The 27990-nt window shown below is 40.1% G+C and overlaps 1 protein-coding gene across 1 annotated transcript; it reads left to right on the forward strand.

Annotated features, from left to right (window-relative positions):
- The first annotated feature begins 32 nt into the window (after nt 1-32).
- On the forward strand, nt 33-27986 carry LOC132110451 (TATA-binding protein-associated factor 172-like). Its single transcript, XM_059517066.1, has 38 exons — nt 33-355; nt 2091-2214; nt 5047-5161; nt 5400-5546; nt 7429-7628; nt 7778-7905; nt 10591-10720; nt 10824-10892; nt 11018-11107; nt 11189-11284; nt 12535-12711; nt 12812-12952; nt 13584-13708; nt 13821-13941; nt 14050-14154; nt 14239-14388; nt 16349-16491; nt 16569-16743; nt 16818-17021; nt 17204-17639; nt 18258-18442; nt 18535-18688; nt 21308-21417; nt 21515-21716; nt 22269-22417; nt 22613-22765; nt 22936-23057; nt 23158-23325; nt 23430-23507; nt 23603-23732; nt 24541-24682; nt 24955-25085; nt 25347-25472; nt 25557-25709; nt 25950-26161; nt 26262-26421; nt 26910-27080; nt 27241-27986. Exons 1-38 carry the CDS (start codon nt 342-344, stop codon nt 27388-27390), a joined length of 5586 nt encoding a protein of 1861 aa, XP_059373049.1. The 5' UTR covers nt 33-341; the 3' UTR covers nt 27391-27986.
- The last annotated feature ends 4 nt before the right edge of the window (nt 27987-27990 follow it).

The following is a 27990-nucleotide window of genomic DNA, read 5'->3' on the forward strand; positions in this document are numbered from 1 at the left end:
ACAGCGAGTCTGCTACGGAGGAAGGAATAAATGCAAGATGGCTCCTCATATAAAACCAGCCGCCTGGCTTCTCTTTTGTGATCAACAAAATTATTCTCCCACGTTTATTCGATTAAAATACCATTTTCGGGAAACTGCTGAGGGCTGAATCAATTTATACGCTGGCGTAGGTCTTACTCGGCGTCTTCGGGCGCTGTGGGAAATACTTAATAAGCGAGCGGACCGATTTTGAGGCAGTGCGCGAGAGAGAGATCGGGCCTGTCCGCGCGCACGCGACGCTCAGCAGTAGCGCGAGCCCGAACCCCGCGCCCGGATCCAACCCGGACACCCGAGCTGCTCGTATGGCTGTTTCAAGGTGAGTAGGCCGATAATAGTTGATTAGCAGGAGGCACACGTGTCCCCACAGTTGAGTTTTCTATTTCTTAATATGGTGTGAACGTTACATTATCGCTATAATCTCTATAACGCTCGGTGCTTTAAAGTAAAATTGCGTAATTCCTCACAACCGACGGCTGCAGAAGCAATAAACCCCCTAACAAATTAACATGCCAGTATTTGACCTGTCAAACTGTGCTATCAAATGCAGTATATCGTGTGTTTTGAGTGATTATTGATTGTGCGTTATGAATCCAACAGTTTGTGATCTGCTATAATGATTGTGCTTTATCCTGGTATCGTTAACGTTACATTTCCGGTTAATGTGTAAATCCACATGTGATTAGTGGACTACCAACCCCAAACCCCCCGCAGTGTCATCCGGGTTGGGCACTTTCAGTGAGGTAAAGACATCGTTTTAACATCCGGAGTGACTGAAGGCAGCACTTATTTCTCCTAATCCATCTCTTCTGTTGATGCGGTAGATTAATGTGGCGTTATATAACGGGTCTGACAGGAAGCCGCTAGGATATCTTTTTTTACCAGTATTTGTATTTTTTTTAATAGTTAAAGTTCATGCAAAGAAAGAAATGAAAATGAGACCCTCATGGAAGCCATCTGTTCTTCATAAGTCTGGTCGTTGATCACGTGACCAACTTTTAGTTATAATAAATGGTTCGAAAACTAATGTAATGCATCCAGACCAATACCATTGGTGCTATTAAGAGGAATAAACCCCAGCTAAATGTAAACAAAAACTTTATTTTGCATAGATATAACGTAATATTGATAATGAAACTTTCTATTTTTCATGAGTTTTTGGGAAGCGATAATTTGTTTGGTAAACTCTGACCTGCGAAACTGATAAAATTCGTGTAGTGCTTTATATTAATAATCAGCAGATATAGAGACATATCTTTATATATTTGTATCTTCATATAAATTATATACGTAATACTGTATGAATGCGGCTTATCGTATTTTTCGGACTATAAGTCGCACCTGAGTATAAGTCACATCAGTCCAAAAATACGTCATGATGAGGGAAAAAACATACAAGTCGCACTGGACTATAAGTCGCATTTATTTAGAACCAAGAACCAAGAGAAAACATTACCGTCTACAGCCACGAGAGGGCGCTCTATGTTCTCTGTGTAGGCTACAGGAACACTGAGCAGCATAGAGCGCCCTCTCGCGGCTGTAGACGGTAATGTTTTCTATTGGTTCATTTCTCTTGGTTCATTTCTCTCGGTTCATGTCAAATTAATTTTGATAAATAAGTCGCACCTGACTATAAGTCGCAGGACCAGCCAAACTATGAAAAAAAAGTGCGACTTATAGTCCGGAAAATACGGTAATTTGGGTGTACTTTATATCCAACTTTACATATAGATTATTGTTTGAAGATATAAACAATCAAGCCATTTTACTTGCTAATTAACACAGAGCTTTGTGACTGAACTGTATGGGAAAGCTTCAGGTTTGCTGGAAAGTGGAGTTTATTATTTTAGTATTTGGAGAATTGATTAGTATTTGTCAAATGTTGAATTTATGTTTTTGAGAGACTGGGTAGTTTCATGGCCCTTGCAGTGTGTGAAGAAATGTTAAAGTCTAATGTGACCATGGCTTAAGTGATGAATTTAGAACATTTTAGAGTTGTATTGCCAGTCAGATCTTCATTGTGTTAATTAAAGCACCCTTCTCACTGTCTGCAGGCTGGAACGTCTGTTTATCTTACTGGATACAGGTACGACTCCTGTTACCCGTAAAGCAGCTGCGCAGCAGTTGGGAGATGTCGTTAAGCTTCACCCACATGAGCTTAATAACCTGCTATCAAAGGTGAGCGTTTAGGCTTGGTTCAGACTCGCACAATACCTGATTTTTTTTATTTATTTTTCTTTTTGAAAAATCAGACACACTGTGTAGTTTGTAGTCTGAACAGCAAGAAACACATTAAACTCATAAACAATGTTCTGAACAATTGGTCTGTATTTTTGTACTAGTAGCACTTGTTTATAGCATTCCAGAATTAATGCTTGCCATCTGTTTTTCACAGTGCTCTTGTGTGTAATATAATACCGATATCACCATGGGGTCATTCCCTCTTTTCCTCGCTTTCCTTTGCTTTTAAATAGCTTATAAAAGCGGTCGGCGTATTTTACTTTCACTTTCAAATAGTGACAATTCGACGTAAAGCAATTGATCGTTTTTTCTGTTTTATTAGAATTTTTCCTCTTCCTCACTTACCTTTGCTTTTAAATAGCTTAAAAGCACTGTGTGCATTTTACTTTCACTTTGAATTGGCAGTAAATCTGTGTCAATTCCTTGAATACTTAACAAAATACAGCCTCCATCTTTTTAGCCTATATATAAAACATAAAACTTTAATTAACAAAAATACACCATGCTATAGGGCAGGCTATGCCTAATATAAAAATAAACAAATAATTTACATAAAATTTAAATGGTAATACAAAACTGGAAATAAGTATGCATGTATAATATATAACCAAATAAATAAGAAACGTAGAACATTTATTAGCAAAATAAATAAAGCTTGAAGGCACGGCATACACCTTGATGTCAAATAAAATAAATTACACAAAGTTTAAATAAAGTAGAAATCAGCAAACAGTGTGGAACCAATTAAATAAGAAAAACGAATGTTTAAAGGGGTCATATAATGCTACATGCAGTCTTACAAGTTGTTTGAACTGCAATGCGTGTTGGCAGTGTGTGTACACAACCACCATATAATGATTAAAATCCACCAAGTGGTTTCAAAAAAAAAAAAAAAAAAAAACAACGAAAAATTGCTTTGTCAAATTTGAAAGTGAAAGTAAAATATGCACGCAGCTTTTACAAGTGTATGTACGTTCTGCACTGTAATTGGCACAGTCTGCATTACTTTTTCTGTTTTCTCTGTTTGAGCTTGAATGCTTGTATGTATGTGTGTGCATATATATATATATATTAGGGGTGTAACGGTACACAAAAATCACGGTTCGGTACGTACCTCGGTTTTAAAGTCACGGTTCGGTTCATTTTCGGTACAGTAAGGGAAAGAAATGCAAACATTAAACTGCAGGTTGTTTATTACTATAAACATTTTTTAACAATTTGTTTTAACTTTAAAAAAAAAAAAACTTTTTAATAAAATATATATAAAATAAAAAAAGAATAAGAAATAAAATACTGCTGCAAAGTTCTCCACTAAAATACTCTTAGTCTCAAACCAATATCATATAATAAAATATAATGAAAAATATAAATAAGTAACTATGATTACAGTGCAGCATTACCAATCCCAGCTTGTAGGCCTGCTCATATTTAAAAAATATATATAACTTTTCCAAAGTGTATAGTGCAGCATCAACAGTTTAATTTTTTAGACCTGCTCAGATTTCGTTATTGCGTTGGACCGATCAGAATTAAGAGCAAATGTCTTTTTAAATGCCGACGGGAGCTGCGTTTGAATTTCAATCGTTTTTTCCTAGTTGTAGTGATGTTCACACTCGCGTGATGCCTTTTGAAAACCTTAGGCCGGTGACACACTGGCATATTGCACCTGTCAAACATAGTCTATTTTGCCGTCAATACTGTTGACGGAGTCCTTTAGCAGTAGGCTTTATATTTATGCTCAACATGAAGTATAGATATTGTTGTCTTGAAGACAAGATCCTGGTCTGTCGGCGGTCTCCCTCTATGTCACCTACAGGAGCAGCACCGCGCCAGCGCCGCGTCAGGCACGCTTCTGGTGTGTAAAGACACAGAAAACGCGAAGCAGCCGTCACGCAACTGACACGCAGCAGAAACGCCACGCTCACGCCACGCCGCCAGTGTGTCACCGGCCTTAGAATCAGCTGCAGTGTGGGATTTGCGCTGAACGCGGAGACTTCCGCCACTTAATATGTTCGTTTGGAAACTCGAAAATGTACTTATGTTCTGCGCACAAAATATTGCATTCGGTCATTCGGTACACACGTGCACCGTACCGAAAGCCCTGAAACCGAAAAGAGAACTGGACATTTTCCTTCTGCTCATTGCGATTATCTCATTGTGAAACACAACTATAAATATCTTGTATGTGTGGGTGTGTGTTTGTATACAGATATGTATAGGTATTGTTTCACAATGAGATAATCTCAATGAGCAGAAGCAAAATGTTCAGTTATCTTTTTCTACACCGACAACTGATCTGTTGTATCATTAAGTCTTTGTTATCATGCTGACACTTGCATCATTACTATAGCAACGATTGTAGATGCTGTTTAACTTTATTACTTGCAAAATGCCAGTTTAGCGCTAAAGATTTAATTTGAAAACCATATCATAATTAACCCAAGATTTAGACCCGCAAAGCTGAATTGAAAGAATGGATACATCCAAAATGTGACGTGGTGGTATCAAATCATATCATGCTGCTTTGAGATACATGCCAAATTTTTTACTTTGGTATCCTCCAATCCTGTGTGGCTTTGTGGTGTGAACGGTTTGTTTTAATGGGTTAAGACGATAAGATGCTAGAGATAAACTTCTTAACGTAAGCAGTTAGTAAAGATTTGAAAGTTTGATTTCCCTGTTGTTTTGTTCATTTCAGCAAATCTGCTTGTAACTGAATTTCAGCTCTTCAGATTATTGAACTGTTTTCCTTTCCTCTGGGTTCAATAGGTTTTAACATACTTGAGGAGTCCAAACTGGGATACACGAATTGCAGCGGGACAAGCTGTCGAAGCCATAGTGAAGAACATTCCAGAATGGAACCCAGCTCCAAAGCCAAAAGACGGTGAGCTGAATAATGCCAGATTACATTACTGGACAACTGGATGTTTTGGACTTTGCAGTAGGATTTTTACAGAAAGGCACGTAATTACATAGACTTTTTGTGATTTTTATCAAGGCTATCGAATGCAAATCAACACCAGTTTGATCCTGCAGTGGTAATGCCACTAACAAACTTTAAGTTTCTCTTTAGTGATTGTCTTGAGCAGAGCGAATGCTTTAATGTGTGCTGTCCTTTTCAGAGGTCTATGCAGAAGATATGTCTCCAGAGGACATCTCCTCAGACAGGCTGAGTTTCTACAGGTTTGATATCTCCCGTCTACTCAAGCACGGAGCATCGCTGCTCGGCTCTGCTGGTGCTGAATTTGAGCTGCAAGATGACAAGTCAGGTAGGGTTGTTCAAATTCCCAACATCTAGTATTAAAGTTTAGTGTGTAACTCGTCCCACACCTTTTGTACCACAGACGTCAATTACCTCAAATGCACCTGGAATTAATTTTGGACCTGTGTGAATGATATAATGTTTCTTACTCTACAGGAAAAAGTGTGTGATTTGAATACCATTTAATTGTTTTGATTGAATTTGACTAATAAGGAAATTGATAGTTCATTTGACATTCTTTGTTGTAGAAGTGGATAAGAGGTGCAGGTGAAAAGTGTTTATTTGCATGTCTACATAGTAGAAATTTGAATAGAAGTGCGTTTTGTCATCTCCATCTGTCTGTGCATGTTGAATTTTTTTTTTCCCCAGTTCATAATCAGAATCAGAATCAGAAAGAGCTTTATTGCCAAGTATGCTTGCGCATACAAGGAATTTGTTTTAGTGACATAAGCTTCCAGTAAACAGAGACAACAACACACAGACAAAAAAAAAAAAAATTAACAGGAGAATTACAAATTGGCAAATAAATAAGTGTATAAACAATTGTGCTATAAATGATAATGGAATAGGATTGAGTGAGATGCAGGAATGTTCTAGGATGGAGGAGTAACAAATAAATATAAGGATATTGCACATTTTTGCATAAGCATACGTTTAAGTGCGAAACATTTAACTGTTCACATAAGTGGTGTTTGTTCTGCACCATTTGTGCTGTGAACATGAATGATACCTCAGGAATATTTGTACCAGGAACTTTTTTCCCCAGGAACTATTTTCCCCCCAGACCTGCTGCTCTCTGCGTTTCCACCGCAGTCTGAAATACCGGGAAGATTAGGCAAAAAGACTGGTGACGTAGATCTGCGCGCGCTTCTCAATACAAACTGTGCTGATTTTGGACATACGTCCTCTGTAGTTCAGACTTTGCACATTTGACTCGGGAGTGTGATGTCTGCAATGACGCAATTCTGCACTGACGGTAATTCTGCAAATAGCAGTGTACTTGATAACATCAGTCAGCTCGCCTTGACTACTACAATTTTCCTCACTGTACATTTACAATAAAACGAAATATGATATCAAATACCACTGCCTCCTTTCGTTTTCATTTAAACATAATAACAGCTGCAGAAATGTTCTTAGTTCAGGGATATGTGTATATATACAGCCATTACAATGAAACGAAATATTATATAAATTTGCCTTTTTTATTTTCATTTTAACATGTAGATAAAATGAATACAGACCAAAGATTACCTGCTAGATTTACCCAAAACTTAATTATATTTTATGTTTAACCACTTAAAGAGACATCAGAGCCTGCGGCACATATCAGAAGGTCTAGACGAGGTGAGGCTGCTCTTGGCGGATACATGATTACTGCTGATCGTGTGGAGCTCACCGTCTCCAAGATCGGTGAAACACATTTTTAAATGGGCGCTGTCTTTATAAATAAACCACAGATTTGAGTTTTAAACAACTACATTCTCGCCTTAAATACTTTTAAAATTACATTTCATGACACAATAACAGTAATATTTTGAAAATGTTGATCCAAATAAATTGTGGTTGAACTCAACCAATGCTGCGTGAACTCAACCAATCAGGATAATTAGTGCCCAAGTCCCGCCCCCGAAAGTTCTGGAACTTTGAAAAAGTACTATCTACTAGGGCATTTATTTACCCGGAACTTTTATTTCGTGGTTCCTGCGGTGGAAACACACGGAGTACCAGGCCAAAGTCCCTAGTTCCTGGCTAAAGTTCCTGCAGTGGAAAGCGGCTATTGAGAAACCATAATATTAACAATGGTTTTGACTTGGACCTTAAAGTGAACACCCACACTTGTTGGTGATGACTTTTGTTTTACCGTTCTTAGTCATTCTGTTCTTCAGGTGAGACCGATCCCAAGGAGCGATTGGCCCGGCAGAGAAAGCAGTTACAGAAGAAGTTGGGATTGGATATGGGTGCTGCGTTCGGCATGGACACAGAGGAGCTTTTTAATGATGAGGACCTGGAGGACGCTAGTGCTTCTAGTACCAACAGATCACAGCCTGGTAAAAGCCTGGGCTGTCAATTCTCATGCAACCATTTGGTGAGTGGTGCAAATGCGTACAAGGTGCAAATTCTTTTTCAAATGCCAGACGCTTCAGAAAGCTTAGAGATTTAAGGCTCACATTAGTGGAAGTGATGTCCTTCTCATATTTAATTGGAAGTTCAGTTTTGTGTTCTCCTCCTCTTTAGCCAGCTGCAGAGCTCATAGATTCTGAGTTTCGTCCAGGCATGTCCAATCGACAAAAGAACAAAGCCAAGAGGATGGCAAAACTTGTGGCAAAGCAGAGATCCAGAGACGTGGAACCTAATGAGAAGAGGTAGAGATGCAATGCTAAACTGACAACTATTTTACTTTTTATTGTTTTCTGATTTTGGATGCATCGGCTTTCATGAAAGTTTAAAGGTGCAGTAAGACATTTCTGGATAACCTGGTTGATCACTGAAGTCATTAAAACAAACAGAACCCTACCCAAAAGGATCTGCCCCCAAATCCACAAATGTTATGTAGCACAGGCACTTCCCCCATCATGAGTGCACATGCCGCTCATTGGTGATTGTCTAGAAGTGATGGGGAGTTTTCAGGCGTGATGAAATTACTGCGCCGAGGTCGAAGTGCTGCAAACTTTAAAATACATTAGTTATTTTTTTTTTTTTTCGCTTAGAAAATCGCCAAATTTTATTTTGTGTCACCATACTTACTCGTGTAGCTACTCATGTAACCATCTTTGAAGGGGAAAACATGTAAGTGTTTGGTGGCTTCTTAATTAATCCCTGTTTGGAAATGAATGGTGCTAAGCTAAATGCTAACATAGGTGCTCTCTGTGCTACAGCGATTAAGTGCACGCACTGAGATGGGAGAGGTACGCATCAACTCGTCTAAGTTAAGGGAAACTTAGACCTCAGAGGAAAACATCCTGGCGCTCTCCGGTGTTACGGTTTAACTGGTTACCGTGTGATCTGATGACCAACTTCCTGGTTCAGGTCTCTGCTGCAGATGTGATGGAACGACTGCAGCAGATTCGGCGATTCTAAAAGCACAAACTGATGTGATATTATTAAGTGTCTAATAAACGCAGACTTGCTCATTGCATGATTCTGATATTCTTGTAAAGATTACAAGTTATTGGTATGATCACCCGTAGCGGCTGAAGTAAGGATAAAATAAAAAATAAAGTAAGTCTGTGTTGGTGCTGGTTTCGAACACGCGTTAGGGGCATTCACATATCGCGCCTAAAAACGCGTGTAAAACGCTAGTCGCACCGCTTTCTCCTTCTTTCCAAAGCGCTTGGGCAGTTGCGCCCCTGGGGCGTCTGCCGTTGCTTAGCAACCATGACGTGCTCTCTCCATGAGGACGCGGAAATTTCAGCAAAGGAAAAATGGATTTGCAGCACTAAAAATCCCTTGCTAAACCATAGCAGAACCCTGACTACATTTTATGGTTTGTGAGTCTAAAGAACATTTCATGACGTCTCAGACAACTGTAAATTTGTGGCTACTGTGGTTTAATTATAAACTCTATCATAAACTCATTTACCATAGTAAAATAATTTTCTTTGCATCTTTATTTTTGTATACTGTAAAAACTTCAACCACATTGGATGAAAATGAATAAAGGTTGAAATATTATATTAGAAGTTGTACTTATTTTTTTTTTGTAAAGTTATCCAAAGGATTCATTAGCTAATCAAAAAAAGAATATTAGATTATTTATTGTAATAAAAATAATCGTTAGAGTAGTCGACTAATCGAAAAAATAATCGTTAGATTAGTCGAAAGAAAAAATAATTGTTAGTTGCAGCACTAGGAAGAACATAGACACAAGAAAAATGGTGGCGTTTTCCTTTAAAGGTGACCGCAACCAAACAGCTTCTTGAATCATGAACTCTAGATTTAAAGGGAATGTGTTTTTATACACTGTTGTATCACACACTTGAAAGTAAGAGTGTGCACAGATAGTTGAATATTCATTCTGTAAATATTAATCCAAAAAATACAACTACTATTCGAGTTTTACTACATTTTGCTTTGCTGGCCGTAAATCCAGGGAAACCATGATAAATCGTAAGCACTCAAACTAAAAGCCAGTTCTATATTAATTGGTTGGTGCTGTGGAGTGTTAACAAGTCGATTGTATTCGATCACAGAATGTCGTCATCTGCCTCGTGAAGTTTGGAATTACTTGAATCAAAATGACCTTTCTAAATTATCTTGCAAAATGTAATTACTTTTGATCAAATGAATCTGTGGAACAGTGTCATCATATCACCACCACAATGAAAGATCACATGAAATCCAAACAGCAGTCGACAGAGGAAAGACAGCTGTCCATCACTGCATTCATGACCGCAGATGAGCAGAGAAGAGAGCTTATCTGACAGCATATGCTTGCTTTACTTTTAAAGGAGAGTGCTTTAAGAACTTAAGAAACTTTGCTTAGCACTGTTATAGCACTGTTATCTTTGTGTCTTTGGAACATTTGTGTCGGCATGCATTATTATTGTTATTAGACTGAGAAGCCAATGTTCACAGACACTGGCAGTGTCCGAACATGTGGATATTATAATTTTTTTCAACATTTACATGTAAAACAATATAAATGTGATAAAAATAGAGGGACACGAGTGTATGTGTACTCAAATACCATTTTTTGAAAAATGCCAATCCCTACTTGGGATGATTTTTCTTAAGCAAAGCTACAGAAAACAATGTAGGCTGAGGGTGTGAAGTTGCTCCGCAGCATTGCGTTTACACAGAGAGCTGCAAAATCGCTTCAGATTCTAGGTTATCATACCTGCTGTTTCGGTTTCTGTTAGTGGGTGAATGCAGATGTGTTCTTGAAAAATGTTTGTGCTTTACCCTGCCAATCATATTCAGAATCATATGGTGATGTCCCTGAAGACTTCCAGCCCTATAAACAGTGTTTGATGTTGACTTCGATAATGAGTGTTTATGGGGGTGTTGGCAGTCAGTCTGACCACTGCTCTTATGTTCCCTTGCCACAGCAATGACAGTTTTGAGGGAGAGCCAGAGGAGAAGCGCCGGAAAACCACAAATGTAGTCATTGAGCATCCATCAACCAACAGCAAAGTCTTAATTGATAATGTCCCTGATAACTCCGGTTTATTTGAGGAGGTGTGAGACATGCACACATGCTTGCTTTTTTCTTTCACACTTTGAGCCGTCAACATTCAACTGTGTGTGTCTAAAATGTTTTTTGTTTTGTTTTTCTCCACAGACTCAGGAATGGCCCCTGGAAAGCTTTTGTGATGAACTGTGCAATGACCTATTCAACCCCTCATGGGAGGTACTGAAAAAGACAAATTATCTTAAGCGAGTTTGCACTTACATGTGAACTGAAGTTTTATTTTTTTGTCATTTACAGTGAAGGGTGTGGTGGTTGGTCAGTGTGCTTTTATTTGGTATTTTTAGATTCGTCACGGTGCCGGTACGGGACTGAGGGAAGTGCTGAAGTGTCACGGTACTGGTGGAGGAAAGACTGTTGGCAATACAGCAGAACAGGTGTTCACCAGCTCAGTAGACATGATCACTGTCAGAGTTTTAAGTTCAGTGTGTGATGTTTGATGCCTTCTGCATTCTCAGATGGAGCGACAGCACCAGGAGTGGCAGGAGGATTTGGTCATCCGGCTTTTGTGCGTCTTTGCTCTGGACAGGTTTGGAGACTTTGTGTCAGATGAGGTTTGTCATCTTTCTCTCAACTTCAGAATTCTTGTCTGTTGTCATCTGTTGCCCCCTAGTGGTTAAACAAGACTGACATTCGAACCTGTACTTGTATGTAAATTCAACCAAGACTGCCTTGGTCTCAGTTGTTGAAGCCTTAAGACTGACAAGAGTGGAATCAAAACCTTCAATACTTATCTTGCTCGATCTGTCCGCTGCTTTTGACACGGTTAACCACCAGATCCTCCTGTCAACCCTACTGGCAAAGGGCATCTCAGGAACTGCACTCCAGTGGTTTGAGTCTTACCTATCAGATAGGTCCTTCAAAGAATTCGAAGTATGGAGAGGTGAGGTATCCAAGTCACAACATCTAACTACTGGGGTCCCTCAGGGCTCAGTTCTTGGACTACTTTTCTCTGTCTTCATATCAGCTTGTCTAACAAACATTTCTTACTGGATGAAGGACCATCACCTTCAACTCAGCCTTGCTAAAACAGAACTGCTTGTGGTTCCTGCAAACCCAACGTTTCATCACGGTTTTACCATCAAGTTGGGCACAACCATAACTCCTTCAAAAACAGCCAGAAACCTTGGAGTTATGATTGATCAGCTAACTTTCTCAGACCACATTGCTAAAACTGTCCGGTCCTGCAGATTTGCTTAATTCAACATTAAGATCAGCTCCTTTCTTTCAGAACATGCTGCACAACTCCTTGTTTAGGCTCTTGTTCTGTACAGGCTGAACTATTGCAATGCTCTCTTTGCAGGTCTTCCAGCCAGTTCTATCAAACCTTTACAATTAATCCAGAACGCGGCAGCAAGATAAATCTTTTATGAGCTGAAAAGAATACAACTTTAACTTTAGCCTCTAACTCTAATTCAATTCTTAATAAAAAAAAAAAACTACCTTTCAAGTCTTTTCACTTATAGCACTTATATATCATTGTTCTTTTGTTTTTGATGTCTTCCGTTGTCCTCATTTGTAAGTCGCTTAGGATAAAAGCGTCTGCTAAAAGAATAAATGTAAATGTGTCGCCACAGTAAAGTTTTATTTTATTTTCTTTTAAAGAAGTTGCTTGTCAGAATAAAAATGCATACATTTACATAATAACATTTTTTAATTTATGTGGGCCTTTTTATATATATATATATATATATATATATATATATATATATATATATATATATATATATATATATATATTTATATTTATGGTAAGGCTTTCGTTTTCTTTGTCATAAAGCATTTTTATTTTTATTTTTTTCAGGTGGTTGCACCTGTCAGAGAGACGTGTGCCCAGACTCTGGGTGTGGCCTTAAGGCACATGGCAGACAGTGGTGTTGCCGTGACTGTGGACATTCTGCTCAAGCTGCTAACTGAAGACCAGTGGGAGGTTCGACACGGAGGCCTGCTGGGCATCAAATATGCTCTTGCTGTCAGACAGGTGGAAAAGGCTCATTCTTATTGGCTGAGTCTGAAAGTGACATGCTCAATGCTGCTGTGTTTAACTTGTGGTTGACATTCACGTCTTCCTGACCCCTCAGGATTTGATCGCAGAGCTGCTGCCCCGGGTTCTTCCTGCCATTACAGAAGGCCTGCGGGATCTGGATGATGACGTTCGTGCAGTGGCAGCAGCAGCTTTGATCCCAGTGGTGGATGGATTGGTTCAGTTACTGCCTACTAAGGTCTGAGTGCAAAGTTCACTCGAATTTGACAGTTATTGATTTCCAGTATGGAATTACAGAGAGCATATCTTATCTAAAGATGCTGATAATCTTAAAATAGTCTAATATTGGCCAGTTGATCCATCACTGCCAGTCTCTATGCCTACAGTACTCTGCATGTGATAACTCCTTTATTTTCCAACACATTTAAATCAGTCTGAAGTCTAGAAGTTCTTTTTCGTTTAGTGATTTAAAGCAGTTGTAAATACCAACTTCAGTTTCAACTGTAAACGCCTCTCTATTGCGTTAATGTTTTTATTCACGGACCTTAGACCTTGATGGACTGAATAGAAGAAATGAGCCAGAGAAGATTTCTTCACCCAAAAAAGGCGGAGGCCTATTACGTAGTCACCATGGACCAACAGTAGTCCAAAGGTGTTTATAAGCTGAAGCTGTTTGCTTTGGCGAGTTGTTTTGAACTTCCGAAACAGACTCCGAACAAGTTTCATTTTGGCCTGATTTTTTTTCTTAAATGGCATCACACAATATAGTTATTTTGATTTTGTTTTGAATTATATTGGGGCCTTTACATCTAAAACTTATTCGCAGCATAAATGCCTCCATATGTATCTACTGCATGTGTGCTTTATAGATTCCCTTCATTGTGGACACACTGTGGAATGCCCTGCTGGAACTGGATGATCTCACAGCCTCAACTAACAGCATCATGACCCTCTTGTCCTCCCTGCTTGCTTACCCACAGGTCCGCCAGTGCAGGTGAGATTTCTCTATTGAAATATGAAAAGAGCTCTCGTGTTAATTGCTATTAATACCACATTTCCTGACAATGATAAAAGGGAAACTAAAAACCCTGTTTTTCCTTTCCCAGCACACAACAGTCTCTCACAGTGTTGGTTCCTCGAGTATGGCCATTCCTGAGACACACAATTGCTTCTGTGCGTCGGGCTGCCCTAGAGACCCTCTTTACATTGCTTTCCAAAGCTGACCAGGTTGGATAATCTGTGTGAAGTCAAAAAAACATGAAGGATTAATTTTTCTCAGTTTTGAAGTAATTCTTCTTTCCTGTTTTCTGGTCTGATTTATACTTTTCCCTCCAGAGTTGTGCAGTGTGGCTGAATCCCATCATGCAGGACATGTTAAGACACATGTTTCAGTCCTGCATACTGGAGAGCAACCAGGAGATTCTAGAGCTGATACAGAAGGTGTGACTTTCTCTGTTCCACTCTTTGAGTGTTTTGTCTGATTGATGTGTTAATTAGTTTATGTATATGTTGATGGTGTTCTAGGTGTGGGGGGAGTTGTTGCGCCAGGCCCCGCAGCAGTATGTGGTGGCTGCCAGCTGTCCTTGGATGGGCGCCTGGCTCTGTTTGATGATGCAAGCACCACACATCCCTATAGACCCCAACATGTTGCTGGAAGTGAAAGCCCGCTTAAAGGTGAGGGTTGAGGTTCCTTTACCTGCGCAATACTGGTATAAAGAATCAATTTGACCTTTTACAGCATCACATGCAAATCTACATTGTATGTAAACTAACTTGTTGTGCTTAAAGTAATTCATAGTTTTATTCAGCAACAATCCATGAAATTGATCAAAAGTGGCAATAGAAGATTTTGCACTGTTAAAAAAAAAAAAGCTGTTATTTTGACGTTTGTTCACTGAAGATTCCTCCAACATAAGAGTTACTTGAACAGCAAATCAACATTAGAATGCTCTCTGAAGGATAGGACTGTCACGATAACAAATTTTGCAGGACCATAAATTGTCCAAGAAATTATTGCAATAAACGATAATATTGTTTTTCTAAGACCAGTTTCAACTAATATAATAATAATGGCATAATAATGCAGGTACACCTTTTCAAAGATCACTAAACTTTTATTTTATTTTTATGCAGATTCAGAGCAAGAAATACCAACATGTTGACTCTGTGTGGCTTAAAATTAAGTAATTTTGTAGGTTATGTTATGTTTATATGCCAGTTAGGGATGCTCATATTGACCGTTTAACAGTTAACCCAAAGTAAACATTTTGACCGATGAAGGGGCCGTTCACATCACGTCTCTTTTTTTTTTTTTTTTTTGCTCAAGTTCGTTATTTCAAATGGGGAATGCGCACTCATAATGGAAGCGACGCGCTCGCAACGCACTCGTTTTTACCAGGCGCGTCCACACCACATGGAGTTGAAAACAACAGGTTTTCAGAATGACGCAAGCACACTAGGTCATGTGAAAAGAACCAACTCAATCAGCTTCCTTCGGGATGAAACACTACAGAGTTTTTTTTACTTTTCTTCGAAAATAAATCTTGTAACAGAGTTACAGCAAGGGTTTTTCGGTGGTGGAAATCCATTACTGAAATTTCCTTGTTGAAACTGATATCGCAGCTGATAGCATCATTTGCGACGCAAACATCCACAAGCAAATGAAAGGCGCTTCCCAAAGCTGGTCACTCTAGCGAGATGTTATCTCTTTATTCCCGGGACATCTGTGCCATCGGAGAGGGTGTTTTCTGCCACCGGCTGTCCACAGGCTGCGCTCCAGACTAATCCCACATCGTGACATGTTACATTCCTTAAATAAAAATGTAAAAAATAAATTATTGCGCCGAAAAAATTATCGAGCTCATTTTTTTTTTTTATCGTGCGATTTAATTGATTTATTGACTATCGCGACAGGCCTACTGAAGGATCATGTGACACTGAAAACTGGAGTAATGATGGTGATGGTGAAGTGACATTCAGCCAAATATAGTGACCCATACTCAGAATTTGTGCTCTGCATTTAACCCATCCGAAATGCGCACACACACACAGAGCAGTGGGCAGCCATTTATGCTGCGGCGCCCGGGGAGCAGTTGGGGGTTCGATGCCTTGCTCAAGGGCACCTAAGTCGTGGTATTGAAGGTGGAGAGAGAACTGTACATGCACTCCCCCCACCCACAATTCCTGCTGGCCCGGGACTCGAACTCACAACCTTTCGATTGGGAGTCCGACTCTCTAACCATTAGGCCACGACTTCCCGATGCTTTGTCATCACAGAAATACATTACATTTCAAAATGTATATTTAAAATTAACAATTCCACAATATAATTTTGTTTTTGATCATATAAATGCAGCCTGAAAACATTTAATAAGTCTTACCAACCCCAAAATTATACATGTGCTATAAACTGTCTGCCTGTCCAAATGTAATAAGTACAGATATGACTCAAAGAAAGCAGATTTTACACAAGTCAAGTGCTCCCCAGATTGATAAAGTGCTCTTCAGTTTTTTGTTTTTTTTTCTGTACAGTATGGTCTGTGGGCATGCTGTCTGAGGCCGAGACTAATCTATCCTACAACCTTCACTCATCCAGAAGAACATCTGCTCTGAACTTCATTATGTTATTCCGCAGGAGAAGGCTACTGGAAAAACCCGTCAGGGATCGGTTCCAGTCAAGGAAACGGTTCAGGAGTACATCGGTGGAGCAGAGACGGTTACTGAAGACCCTGCCATGCGAGACTATGTGGTGACACGTGCACGTCTCATGGCTGCAAAGTGTGTAGAGGGGGAATTCTTCAAAATTTTTTGTTTTTCTGTGTTATATTTGAGTCTAACTGCTTGTGTCATCCTAGGCTGTTGGGGGCGCTGTGCAGTTGTATATGTGACCCAAGGTTGAATAGCTCTTCTCAGGAACTCCGGCCTGCAGAGTCTCTAGCACAACTTTTACTGTTCCATCTCAATTCCAAATCAGCCTTGCAGAGGATTGCAGTTTCCATGGTGATCTGTGAGTGGGCAGGCCTTCAGAAGGTGAGAACGGGAGAGGGTCAATGTCAGGTTTATTTTTAAACGTGTTAATGACTGTTAGTGGTCTCGTGTCACAGGAGTGTGAGCTGCTGTCCAGCGTGGTTCAACCCCGACTGCTGGCCATTCTCTCAGAGCAACTCTACTATGACGAGATCGCCATTCCTTTTACTCGTATGCAAAATGAATGTAAACAACTCATAGCGCTGCTGGCCGAGGCCCACATTGACGTGACCGAAAGAATCAACTCGACTGTATTCACCATCGATCAGGCTAACGAGCTGGTTAGTAAAAAAAAAAAAAACTCTAGAGCATAGAGAAAGTTCTAGAGCATTCTGCTTTAATTTCAAGAATAAGGTCAATTCTTGCCGGTTAATCAATATATGTAATATTATAACACTCATCATTATTATAATCATCATCCGTATATTAAGTATAGGTGTTTAATCATCCCCTGGCTCTCTAGGTGACCACCATGTTCTCTGAATGCACCTCCTCTCTGAACCTCAAGTCGCGTCAGTTCCAGCCGCTGGACAGCAAGAGACTGCAGGCTCGTTCCACTGTGTGCGAGACCAGCTCCGAGTGGCAGCAGCTGCAGCTGAGAGTTCATACTTTCGCTGCCTGCGCTGTGGTAGGACTGGCCATGCTGCCAGATAAACTCAATCCTGTTGTCAGGCCCCTGATGGAAGCGGCCCGCCGCGAAGAGAACACGCTTGTCCAGGGTTACGCCGCCTCTAACATCGCCCGCCTACTGCAGCTGTGCGCATCCAGATCTCCCTGTCCGAATGCCAAGATCGTGAAGAATCTCTGCAGCTCTGTGTGTGTAGATCCAAAGCTCACCCCTAGTGCCGCATGTCCTGTCCCGCCAGCCAGCACTCCAGCAATACAAGAGAGCAGTAAAGGTGAGAGGAAGACCATTGCTCCGACACCCATTCATATTTTCACTGGCCAGATTTATGAAATGGGTGAAAATGAAATTATGAAATTGTGTGTAAATTGTTTGTGAGGTGTCTCAATTTAATGCAACATTTATGTGAAGTATTTATAAACAGCTTCTACTTATAAATTCGATTTTTACAGCAAAAGTTCACCCAAAAATGAAAATTCTGTCATCATTCACCCACCCTCATAAGAAAACAGCTCCTACAGGTTTGGGACATGTTTAAATTAAAAGATGTTTTGAAGATTGCTGGTAATCATACAGCTGGTGGTTCCCATTGACTTCCGTAGTATTAAAATATCATCTTTTATTTTCAACATAAGAAAGCAACTCATACAGGTTTGGAACGATATGAGGGTGAGTAGATGACAAAATTTAAATTTTTGGGTGAACTATCCCTTTAAGGTCCTTTTTTTTTCTAGTAGTAGTCATATTCTAGTTGGCAGTCATATTTATCATGTTGCTGGTGTCCAGAAAGAACTATATTTTTTGTGCATCCTATTTAATTAGCATGTTGCAGTTTAATGTGTGACTTGTTTCAGGGGATTTAGAGGTCTTGTGTATTTAATCTATCCTGCAGCATCTATGGCAGAGAAGGATGCGATGCATCACATGGTGAACAAGACAAAGGGCATCATCACTCTTTACCGGCATCAGAAAGCAGCTTTTGCCATCACCAGTAAGAGGGGACCCACACCCAAAGCCCCCAAAACTACCAACAATGACCTGCCCCTCGGAGGCAGCATTACCACAGAAACAGATGAGGTTTTTACAGTATTCTCATTAGCAGCTTTACTGTGTTCTCTTCAGTGATCTTGTATAAGTGATGCTAGCAGTCTCTGTGTAATACTACCTAGAGCAAGAAACAGTTTCTTATCCAGAGGAGAGGGGCTGAATTCTGCTTGATGACAGTTGCCAGGCATTTTGGTAAAGATTTGACACAAACCTTGCCATATCTGTGGGAGTCCATGACCGGTCCGCTGAGGAATGCGCTGAATGCTCAGGGATTTGGTATGTCTGCTTTGACTGTTTCCAACCCAAACAGTGGAGAGAGAGATATTTTATATATTTTTTTATTAAAATTAATTGAGATTTGTGAAAAGCTCTTTGTAGTTCAGACAAATGAAAATTTGTTGAAAATGTGCTTGCCTTCAGGCCATCCAAGATGTAGGTGAGATTGTTTCTTCATTGGAAGAGATTTGGAGAAATGTAGCATTACGGCATTTCTCTCCTGATTCAGACAAGACAACTTTATCTGTAATATTGCTTCAGTAGAAAGAGGACTCGTGTGTTAGCCAACAGCAGCAGTTTGAAGTTTAAAAATGTGTTGATGTATCGGTTCAATACAAACATGCAGCTTTTTTGTTTATTGTTATGCTTTTATCATTTTGAACTCAAAGGCCGGACACACTGCACTTTTAGCTTCATGGACATCCATTCATACACATGCGAATGCGTCAGACCGGAAACGCAAGCTCGTGCGAAAATTTTTTGCATTTCGCTGCGTTCTTAAGTTCAAGTTTGGTAAACTCTGACCTTTTGGATTCACTGCATTCACTGCACTGAATTCCACTCCTGTGGATTTGACCTCTCTGTACAGAAATTAAAAAATTAAGGAAGCACTACATCTTTAAAAGATTAGAATAATAAAAAAAGAAGCTGCAAGGTTCACAGTGTCAGTGGATACAGGAACAGATGGTACAGTCGTTGCCAAAAGTTTTGTGAATTACATAAATATTGGAAATTGGAAATTGGAAAAGTTGCTGCTTAAGTTTTTATAATAGCAATTTGCATATACTCCAGAATGTTATGAAGAGTGATCAGATGAGTTGCATAGTGCTTCTTTGCCATGAAAATTAACTTAATCCCAAAAAAACCTTTCCACTGCATTTCATTGCTGTCATTAAAGGACCTGCTGAGATCATTTCAGTAATCGTCTTGTTAACTCAGGTGAGAATGTTGACGAGCACAAGGCTGGAGATCATTATGTCAGGCTGATTGGGTTAGAACGGCAGTCTTGACATGGTAAAAGGAGGGTGATGCTTGAAATCATTGTTCTTCCATTGTTAACCATGGTGACCTGCAAAGAAACGCGTGCCGGCATCATTGCGTTGCATAAAAATGGCTTCACAGGCAAGGATATTGTGGCTACTAAGATTGCACCTAAATCAACAATTTATAGGATCATCAAGAACTTTCAAGGAAAGAGGTTCAGTTCTTGTAAAGAAGGCTTCAGGGCATCCAAGAAAGTCCAGCAAGCGCCAGGATCTTCTCCTAAAGAGGATTCAGCTCGGGGATCGGAGTGCCACCAGTGCAGAGCTTGCTCAGGAATGGCAGCAGGCAGGTGTGAGCGCATCTGCACGCACAGTGAGGCAAAGACTTTTGGAAGATGGCCTGGTGTCAAGAAGGACAGCAAAGAAGCCACTTCTCTCCAAAAAAAACATCGGGACAGATTGATCTTCTGCAGAAAGTATAGTGAATGGACTGCTGAGGACTGGGGCAAAGTCATATTCTCCGATGAAGCCCCTTTACGATTGTTTGGGGCATCTGGAAAAAGGCTTGTCCGGAGAAGAAAAGTTGAGCGCTACCATCAGTCCTGTGTCATGCCAACAGTAAAGCATCCTGACACCATTCATGTGTGGGGTTGCTTCTCATCCAAGGGAGTGGCCTCACTCACAATTCTGCCCAAAAACACAGCCATGAATAAAGAATTGTACCAAAACACCCTCCAACAGCAACTTCTTCCAACAATCAAACAACAGTTTGGTGAAGAACAATGCATTTTCCAGCACGATGGAGCACCGTGCCATAAGGCAAAAGTGATAACTAAGTGGCTTGGGGACCAGAATGTTGAAATTTTGGGTCCATGGCCTGGAAACTCCCCAGATCTTAATCCCATTGAGAACTTGTCAATCCTCAAGAGTCGGGTAGACAAACAAAAACCCACTAGTTCTGACAAACTCAAAGAAGTGATTATGAAAGAATGGGTTGCTATCAGTCAGGATTTGGCCCAGAAGTTGATTGAGAGCATGCCCAGTCGAATTGCAGAGGTCCTGAAAAAGAAGGGCCAACACTGCAAATACTGACTCTTTGCATAAATGTCATGTAATTGTCGATAAAAGCCTTTGAAAGGTATGAAGTGCTTGTAATTATATTTCAGTTCATAACAGAAACAACTGAAACAAAGATCTAAAAGCAGTTTAGCAGCAAACCTTTTGAAAACTAATATTTATGTAATTCTCAAAACTCTTGGCCACGACTGTACATTTGAATAAGGACACATTATATTTTTTTTATTGGTGTGTGTATATATTTATATAGCGAGAGACAGAGAGTACAACATAAGACACTTTCGTCACCGTCACAAAAGCACATATTAATCCATGTTGTAATAACTGAGGGGAGACCGTTATAACAAAATCTAGTGTGACCGCCCCTTCATTCTGATGCACCCATTCACTGCAGAGCATCCATTGGTGAGCAGGTGATATAATGTTACATTTCTCCTAATTCGTTTCAATGAATAGACACTTGTCTATATCTTGGATGGCCTGAGGATAAAAAAAAAATTGGGGGTATTTATTGCTTTAGTAATTGCTCTTCCTGCTGCTCATTTGGTTATTGTTGCAGATTCCAGCCAGTTGTTGAAGCAGGGAGACACTGTTGCTCAGGAGCTTGTGAACTCTCTGCAGGTGCTGGAGGTCACAGCAGGAGCCATGTCCCAAGAGCTCATCCCTTTAGTATGGACACATGCACATGAAACTTTTGAAAACATCTAGTATCACTCCATGAACAATAGTGGTTTTAACCAGTCACCTGTTATCTTTGTATCTTCAGTTGATGGAGCAGTTGCTTCTCCTTTGCACCTGTCTGCAACATCCATACACAGCCGTACGTCACATGGCCGCACGCTGTGTGGGTGTGTTCAGCAAGATCGCAACTATGGAGACCATGAATGTGTTTCTGGAACATGTGCTTCCCTGGTTGGGTGCGATTGATGACAACACCAAGCAGGAGGGAGCCATCGAAGCCCTGGCCTGTATCCTCTGCATGTCACATCAAAATCAAGGTCTTTTCTTGTACTAAAAATGCATTTGCATTTCACAAAGGTGCTTAAATTATAGTTCTTCCTAAATTCTTGGAAGTAGAGTAAGACGTACTACCAGTTTGGGGTCAGTAAGATGATTATTATTATGTTATTAGTAGTAAGAAATGAATACTTTAATGTCACTTTTCATCCATTAAAAGGTGTTCCTACTGAATTAAAAGCATTTATAATGTTTTAAAAGAATTCTATTTCAAATAAATATATTTTCAAATAATGTTTCATGAGCAGCAAATCAGCATATTAGAATGATTTCTAAAGGATCCAATGTGACACTGAAGACGGGACTAAGAACAAATTACATATTAAAATAGAAAACTGTTAAATTGTAATATTTCATATTCGGTTTTGTTTTTATCAAATAAATGCAGCCTTGGTGGGCTTAAGAGACTTCAGAAACAACCGACCTCAAACTTCTAAACAGTAGTGTACAAACATTTAGTGGTGATCAGAACACACATGATTATCCCTGAGCACAGTGTCCAGGTGTGATGGAGCAGTTGGATGTGGATATCGTGCCCTACATGGTGCTGTTGGTGGTCCCTGTGTTGGGCCGTATGAGTGACCCCGGTGACAGCGTGCGATTCATGGCCACACAGTGCTTTGCAACCCTGATCCGACTGCTTCCTCTTGAGGTGAGCGATCACTTAGCAGCACAGTCCAGCATTCATGATTTTTAATAATTATTACTGATGTAAGACTTTCAGTAGCGAGTTTGAAGTGAGTAATGTCTGTTCTCTCTATGCTGGAGCTCATCTCTTTGTTGCATAACTTCTATGCAGCTTTTTTCCTTTTCATCATAGGTTTATTTTTTATTTATTTTTTTTTAGGCTGGAATCCCAGACCCGCCGTCTATGTCTAAAGATCTCATTCGTCAGAAGGCCAGAGAACGTCACTTCCTTGAGCAGCTGCTTGATGGAAGGAAACTAGAAAATTATAAGATTCCTGTGCCCCTCAAAGCAGAGCTCAGGAAATACCAACAGGTGTTTTTGCTTTTTACACTTCTGCCCATGGAAATTTATTAATTTTTTGGCAAATCCTGAGATTGAAGTGAGGCTAAGAACTGTAATTAAAAAAAAAGTCTGACTACATAAATCGCTGGCCATTTTTCAATTGTTGCGTTTATACAAGTCTGTCCTGTCCTCTGTTACAGGATGGTGTGAACTGGCTGGCATTTTTGAACAAGTACAAGCTTCATGGGATCTTGTGTGATGATATGGGTCTGGGTAAGACCCTGCAGTCCATCTGTATTCTGGCAGGCGATCATTTCCTCAGGTACACCCCAAACCAACTTCAAGTGTTTTGCAGCATTTATATAAAGTTAAAATTCAAGACTTTATTTGACCTGCTGAATAATGATGCTGCATGTGTACAGGGCTCAGGAGTATGCCAGAACAAAGGCTCCCGACTGTTGCCCTTTGCCCTCCATAGTAGTGTGCCCACCCACCCTGACGGGGCACTGGGTGGATGAGGTTGGAAAGTTCTGCTCTAAAGAGTATCTCAATCCTCTGCACTATACTGGCCCTCCTACAGAAAGAGCTTGGTACCATCTTAAGAAATCACTTGTTAAATGACTATTGACTTGTTGCCCATTTTAAGAAATTGAATAGAAAATCCATGTACAATTTTCTGTTTCATTCTATGCAGGTTACAGCACCAGGTGAAGAAACACAATCTCGTGATAGCCTCGTATGATGTCGTTAGAAATGACATTGACTTTTTCAGGTAACAACTTGTTAATTACATGTTTATCATTCACAGATTTCATATACACTGTGGGAAGGAAATATATTTCTTTCTTTTTTTTTCTCTCTTTACAGGGATATTAAATTTAATTATTGTATCCTTGACGAGGGTCATGTCATTAAGAATGGAAAGACCAAACTTTCCAAAGCGATCAAGCAGTTAACTGCCAACTACAGAATAATCCTATCAGGAACACCCATTCAGGTGAGAACTGAACTCTTTGATGCCACTGTTTAAAAACTTGAGGTCGGTAAAAACAATCATTTTAGTAAATGAGAATTTCCAGAAGACATTACTCCAGTCTTCAGTGGCACATGATCCTTCAGAAATCGTTCTTTCGATTCTCAAGAAACCGTGATTCTCCTACAATAGGATTACATGCATGCAAAGTCTGAAAAACGCTTTTGTTTTCTCAAAATATGCATTTAAAGGAACACTCCACTATTTTTGAAAATTGACTCATTTTCCAACTTACCTAGAGTTAAACAGTTCAGTTTTACCACTTTTGAATCCATTCAGCCGATCTCTGGGTCTGGCTTTATTACGTTTAGCTTAGCTTAGCATAGATCATTGAATCTGATTAGAACGTTAGCATCTCGCTCAAAAATGACCAAGGAGTTTTGATATTTTTCCTATTTAAAAATTGAATCTTCTGTAGTTACATCGTGTACTAAAACTGATGGAAAATGAAAAGTTGCTGATATGGCTAGGAACTATACTCTCATTCCAGCGTAATAATAAAGTAACTTTGCTGCCGTAACCAATGATATTACGCAGCGACTAAAATAGTCCCAGCTAGTTCGTGTAGTTGCAGACTCATTTAGGCTGTTCAAATTCTTTCTTTTGGGAGACTAACTTTATTTATCGCGCACTTTCAGTTTTACAACTTTGCAGATGATTTGCATTAACATCACACACTCTGTTTTTTTTCACACGTAGATGAATTTTGGATTAAAACAGTTAAGTTTGAATTTGACAAGCTAATGACTGTAGTGTATTTTTGTCTCTATAGAACAATGTTCTGGAGTTGTGGTCTCTGTTTGACTTCCTGATGCCAGGCTTTCTTGGTACTGAGCGTCAGTTTGCTGCCCGCTATGGGAAGCCCATCCTCGCCAGTCGAGATGCTAAAAGTTCCTCACGCGAACAGGAAGCAGGTGTGAAGTTTTTTTTTTTCTTTTTTTTTTTTTCCCTCCACTTCTCTGTCTCCCCTCATTGTAGCATCACAGCCTTCTCAGTCTGAAGCTCCTCTTCAGCTTTTTACACTCTGTACTAAGAGAATCACTAGAGACTGAATCCTATTTTGAGACAATGAAGGTTTTTTTTTTTGTTGTAACTGTTTCAGATGTTCAATTTAAGAAGCAGCTCTTGAAGTAATTTTAATAATGTCGTCATATTTGGTCTAAAGTAACGTGTTGGTGTTTTTCAGGAGTGCTGGCAATGGAAGCGCTGCATAGACAGGTTCTGCCCTTCTTATTGAGGAGAATGAAGGATGATGTGCTTCAAGATCTGCCACCCAAGATCATACAAGATTACTACTGCAACCTCAGTCCTCTACAGGTACAAAACCCAACAACAGGATGCTTCTAAAGGACTTGACTGGTGAAATTGAATACAGCAAGATTCTGGGATTTCGTTGTGTCAGAGGGGCTGTAATTTAGCACTACAAACTGTGTATAGTTCACTTTCGCTTTCTTAGAAGCAATCACACACAAAAAAACAACAACCTTGAGTTTGTCTGAAAAATGTTAATAATAATTTTTTTAAAAAGTGTAATCAAATATTGGTGACAACTTTGTTCTTTCACCTGTGTGTGCTCAGGTTCAACTGTACGAGGACTTTGCTAAATCTCGTGCAAAGGTGAACGTGGATGACGTTCTTTCTACAACATCTGTGCAAGAGGAGGAAGAGAAACCCAAATTAAAGGCCACTGGACACGTCTTCCAGGTTGATCCCAGGAAGTCTTATAAGAGTGCAAGATTCTCCTCCTCTGTCAAATAGTCTGTAATGTTCTTGTGTTGGATGTTTCAGGCTCTGCAGTATCTGAGGAAGCTGTGTAATCACCCAGCGCTGGTGCTGACCCCTCAACACCCAGAGTACAAACGCATCACAGACCAGCTGAGCAGCCAGCACTCAAGCCTCAGAGACATTCAGCACGCCCCAAAACTCTCAGCCCTTAAACAGGTGCCATCCACATATCTGTACTACCAAAGCACGCCTTTGACTAATATCAACTAATATTATTGTTCAAGTTATCTATTAGTTTTATATATATTATAGATTACAGTCAGAGAGTGCAGTAGGTTCTATTTTTTTAAACAGCATTTTCAGCAAATCATCAAATGTATTTTAGTGTAAAACGCAAGCAAACAACACCATACTAGCAGCAGCATATATTTATTTGTGTCCTGTTTTCTGTTGTAGCTGCTGTTGGACTGTGGACTGGGTTCTGCTGGAGCATCTGATGGTGGCACAGAGGCTGTGGTGGCCCAGCACCGCGTTCTCATCTTCTGCCAGCTGAAGAGCATGCTGGACATCGTGGAGCAGGATCTGCTCAAAGCACAGCTGCCCACCGTCACCTACCTCAGGCTGGATGGAAGTGTTCAGGCCGGCCTCAGACACTCCATAGTTTCTAGGTGAGAGAGTCTTGGAAATATTATTTAATCTCAAGGGCAGTTCCATTTGAGTCACTGTATGGAATTTTTATTTGTATTTTTTTTTTTTCTTCTTCAAAAGGTTCAATAATGACCCGTCCATAGACGTTCTGCTGCTCACTACCCATGTGGGAGGGCTGGGTTTGAATCTGACTGGAGCAGATACCGTTGTGTTTGTGGAGCATGACTGGAACCCCATGAGAGACTTGCAAGCCATGGATCGAGCTCACAGAATAGGACAGGTACAGAATTTTTTTTTAAGTGAAAGTGACATACAGCCAAGTCAGAATTCGTGCTCTGCATTTAACCCATCCAAAGTGTGCACACATGGAGCAGTGGGCAGCCATTTATGCTTCAGTGCCTTGCTCAAGGGCACCTCAGTCATGGTATTGCCGGCCCGAGACTCGAACCCACAACCCTAGGGTTAGGAGTCTACTCTCTAACCACTAGGCCACGACTTCCCTTCCCTTTTTGTTCTACTACTTAGTTGCATGTTTTGAGTTTTGCTGCTTTTTTGTTTGTTTGTTTGTTTTTTACGTTTACCCTCATCAGTATTCATGTATTCACTTCATTACTGACATTTCCACAAAAATCACATCCTGACTACTCTTTATACTAAAGTCACGTTGCAAAAATAGGGAAAAATCTGTTTTTTGGGATAACATTTTAAACTGATATGCGAAGAAATCATATTGCATCCATAAATTGACTGCATGTTTGCGTGTTTCAGAAACGTGTGGTGAATGTGTATCGTCTCATCACACGGGGCACACTGGAGGAGAAGATCATGGGTCTGCAGAAATTTAAGATGACCATTGCAAATACAGTCATCAGCCAAGAGAACGCCAGTCTACAGAGCATGGGCACAGAGCAGCTGCTCAACCTCTTCACACTGGACAAGGTCAGGCCTTGCAGGCGATTGCATGCATAGAAAACCCCTTCCTATAAGGCTGTGCTGCCCTAAATTCTGTTTTTTTCAGATGCACACCTGCACGAAAATAATTTTAATACAAGGGAATGACAGATGCACATTCATACTATTCCTTTGTGTTGATGTTTAGGATAATAAAGCAGAGAAGAGCGAGGCAGCAGGGTCAGCATCATCTGGTAAAGCTAGTGTGAAGTCTGTTCTGGATGGGCTGGGTGACCTGTGGGACCAGCAGCAGTACGAGAATGAATACGACCTGGACAGCTTCATGCACTCACTATAATGAAATTATAGTGAAAATAAAAAAAAACAGATTGGACAACGGAGAGAGGTGTGCAAGCACTGTAGCTTAACGGCCTTAAACACTCCAGTCTTACAGCTCTTCTTCTTCCTGTAGGTTCTTACAATTCACACAAGATTTGAGAACTAAAACAGTCCATTATTAATGTGTCACTGGAGGAACTCTTAAAGCTAATCTTACCAAGCTGAGTGTTGCACAGATGACAACCTCAGGATTTCCAGAACTCACCATCTGTATCTGTGAAGACAGTATTTCAGAACTGAATGAAGAGAGCTGGTGAGACGAGAACTGGAATGCTTCTGCAATTGCATAGAATGACTCTAATGGTTCTCCAGACCACTAGGAGGCGCTGGACTAACTCCTGTAGGATTATGAATGGCTTGTAGCTGCTGCCGCAGCAGAGATGTCTTACATGCACTGACTGAGATCTTTAGGTACAGCTGGAAGAGCAGCAGGACAATGGCCTCGGAAACATGGTAGAGTTTTAAAAGGAGAAAATAGAACTAAATATTTCTGTTATTTGCCTTTTTGGGTAAGCCGGTAGAATTTTAATAAATTCTAATGAGCTCTCTTTAAAATTCC

This window comes from Carassius carassius, chromosome 30 (assembly GCF_963082965.1).
Source record: "Carassius carassius chromosome 30, fCarCar2.1, whole genome shotgun sequence".
Classification (NCBI taxonomy): Eukaryota; Metazoa; Chordata; class Actinopteri; order Cypriniformes; family Cyprinidae; genus Carassius; species Carassius carassius.